This window comes from Piliocolobus tephrosceles, chromosome 20 (assembly GCF_002776525.5).
Source record: "Piliocolobus tephrosceles isolate RC106 chromosome 20, ASM277652v3, whole genome shotgun sequence".
Lineage (NCBI taxonomy): Eukaryota > Metazoa > Chordata > Mammalia > Primates > Cercopithecidae > Piliocolobus > Piliocolobus tephrosceles.
The window spans coordinates 329,851-333,067 of record NC_045453.1 but is presented as its reverse complement, the minus strand read 5'-3'; the positions used below and the strand labels follow the sequence as shown (position 1 = coordinate 333,067).

General features: G+C 54.2%; 1 protein-coding gene across 9 annotated transcripts in view; it reads left to right on the top strand.

The window, feature by feature from the left end:
- AP5S1 (adaptor related protein complex 5 subunit sigma 1) overlaps window positions 1-2,946 on the top strand; it is a 15,691-nt gene extending 12,745 nt beyond the window's left edge. For all 9 annotated transcript variants that reach the window (XM_023220228.2, XM_023220222.2, XM_023220221.2 and 6 more), the window contains one exon: window positions 1,510-2,946. In XM_023220228.2, the coding sequence (XP_023075996.1) occupies window positions 1,510-1,936 (427 nt within the window). In that variant the 3' untranslated portion in view covers window positions 1,937-2,946. The remainder of the gene's footprint in view (window positions 1-1,509) is intronic.
- The last annotated feature ends 271 nt before the right edge of the window (window positions 2,947-3,217 follow it).

Genomic DNA, 3,217 nt, shown 5'->3' with positions numbered 1-3,217 from the left:
AAAAAAAAAAAAAAAAAAAGGTTTGAGAGTAGGCAAGCAGACAGTACAGATTTTGTTTTGTTTTGTTTTTTGTTTTTTTGAGATGGAGTCTCCCTCTGTTACCCAGGCTGGCTGAGTCTTGCTCTGTTGCCCAGGCTGGAGTGCAGTGGCGCGATCTTGGCTCACTGCAAGCTCCACCTCCCGGGTTCACGCCATTCTCCTGCTTCAGCATTCCGAGTAGCTGGGACTACAGGTGCCCACCACCACGCCCAGCTAATTTTCTGTATTTTTAGTAGTGACAGGGTTTCACCATGTTAGCCAGGATGGTCTTGATCTCCTGACCTCGTGATCCGCCCGCTTTGGCCTCCCAAAGTGCTAGGATTACAGGCATGAGCTACTGCGCCCCACCAACAGTTTAAACATGCTTTTCAGTGCAGTACTTAACAGGGCCTTTAGTGTGCCTGTAGACTTTATGAATCTCTTTTATTGCGACGGAGTCTTGCTCTGTCGCCCAGGCTGGAGTGTGGTGGCAGTTTGGGCTCACTGCAACCTCCGCCTCCCAGGTTCAAGCAACTCGTTTGCCTCAGCCTCCCAAATAGCTGGGATTACAGACATCTGCCACCACACCTGGCTAATTTTTGTATTTTTAGTAGAGATGAGGTTTCACCATTTTGGCCAGGCTGGTCCTGAACTCCTGACCTCATGATCCACCCACCTCAGCCTTCCAAAGTGCTGGGATTACAGGCATGAGCCACTGCATCAGGCCCCTACTTTGTGAATCTCTAAGGAAGAGAGAGGGTGTGGTACATGAGGACTCCAGAAAGCCCGGGATCCAGATCACAGTTTGGAATATACTGTTCCAGACTAGGGTGGCTAGTCTTGGCTCTTCCCTCTCAGACCCAGCCAGAGCTGGCAGGTGCTGGAGCATCCTGGACCTCTGTATTCTGGGTGGGGTAGCACCACTCTGGGGCAACCCTCTGCCAACTCCTGCCTTCCCCTTGTTCTTCTCATTCTCCTTCCCCTCCCTGTAGCTCAGAAAACCAAATACATGCCTTTGAAACCAGCCTGTGCATGGCTCAGACTGGAAGGTAATTCAGGAAAGATCAAAGGGAGCATCTAAGAAGCCTTGTTGGTCCAAAGGAAGGTCTTTCTTTCATCCTTGGAGAGGGTTGCAGAATAGGGTGGAGATTGGACAGCCCATGTTGGGCAATGGCGTTTATTTTCTGCCTCATCCCTTTCCTTTATGTGGAGAAGACCTCTGTGAAGCAGGATCTTCCTCTGGTGCCCCTTTTCAGCCCAAGGAGCTGGGTTGAAAACCTGCCCTCTTGGCCACGTGGAATAAAGTGGTTCAGGACCTGGAGTCTCACACTTCCTGGTTCTGTGGCCCTGGGCAGATCACTTAGTCTCTCTAGGCCTCAGTTTTCTCACTTGAGATACGGGGATGGTGGTAGCTCCCAGCACCAGGGTTGATCATGAGGATGACAAAGTTGGTGTGTGAGCCCACCATCGTGACCTGCGCACTCTCTCCAGGCAGGTGGAGTCAATGTGCCGGCTGCAGCAGCAGGCGTCTGGCCGGCCCCCCATGGACCTGCAGCCGCAGTCCTCAGATGAGCAAGTGCCGCTGCATGAGGCCCCACGTGGGGCTTTCCGCCTGGCGGCAGAGAACCCTTTCCAGGAGCCACGGACGGTGGTGTGGCTGGGTGTGTTCTCATTAGGCTTTGCCCTGGTGCTGGACGCCCACGAGAACCTGCTGCTGGCTGAGGGCACGCTCCGGCTGCTGGCACGCCTCCTCCTTGACCACCTCCGGCTGCTGGCACCCGGTACCAACCTCCTGCTGCGGGCTGACCGCATTGAGGGCATCCTCACCCGCTTTCTGCCCCATGGTCAGCTGCTTTTCCTCAACGACCAGTTTGTCCAAGACCTGGAGAAGGAACTCAGTGCTGCTTGGCCCCGCTGATTCCTCATTGGGATGGTGCTTCTGAGGGCGGGCAGAGGGTGGACACACAGCCAGATGAAGCTTGGCATCTACTGCCTGCTCCCAGTTCTGATGTACTGCTATACCAGGACAAGTGGGCGACACAAGCCTGCAGAAAGGGGGCTGGGCAGAGGGTGGAGGAGGTCCTGCCTATCCTCAGGTTAGTGGAACCACAGAACATCCTGAGCCTAGAGCTACTGTGTAACTTAGACCACTGCAGAGTGGCAGCCACGCTTGTCCTTGACCCCACCTTCCTCCATCCCTGCCAGCCCTAGTGCTAGGGTAAGGAGCTGACTGGAACTCAGCCCACTCTTCTTCCAAACACACAGTCAAGGCCGGGCGTGGTGGCTCACGCCTGTAATCCCAGCACTTTGGGAGGCCGAGGTGGGTGGATCACCACAGGTCGGGAGTTCGAGACCAGCCTGGCCAACATAGTGAAACCCTGTCTCCACTAAAAATACAAAAATTAGCTGGGTGTATGGCACCCACCTGTCATCCCACCTACCCAGGAGGCTGAGACACGAGAATCACTTGAACCTGGGAGGTGGAGGTTGTAGTGAGCTGAGAGTGCGTCACTGCACTCCAGCCTGGGCAACAGAGTGAGACTCTGTCTCAAAAAAAAAAAACAAAAAAAAAAAACCAACCCACAGTCATCGAAACACAAGGGGTCTCAGACTCCCCTGAGAGTGGAGCTGTGCCTGCATGGTGGCAGGCCCCAGCCCCTGGCTTTGTGCCCACTTAGGCACTATTATCAACAAGGTCCTGCTCAGTGTCTAGCCCCCAAAGAGTTCAGAAATGCATCTGTCAATCAGCAGGAGGATTCTGCAGCTCCTTTTATGCCAAGCCCATGCCCACCAGGCAGGCTTGAGATAAAATCATCACAGCCTTCCCTCATCTGCAGGGAGAGAAGGTGCTGTCAGGTGAATGTGAGCAGTCTAGCCTGGGTGATGTATTTCTCATTTTGAATTAAAAGCACTGGCTGTGTGATTTCACCCTTTCTTTGTGAGTTTGGTGCGTGCATCCTGCTCCTACGAGTGTGCGCCTCTCTGGATGGCCCCTAAGCTGGGCGCCTGAGCCTTCGTGGTCAAGGATCCCCCAAGGAGGCTTCTTGGGAGGCCTCCGTCTCTCATCCCCACCTCACCTCTCTCTCCTTAGGGGCTTCCTTTAGATGGTGGCACACACTTTCTCCACCAAAGTATATATCACAAGTGGCAGGTGGCTGTGGCAGAGCCACCTGAGAAGCAGCACCTGAGCCAAGAATTG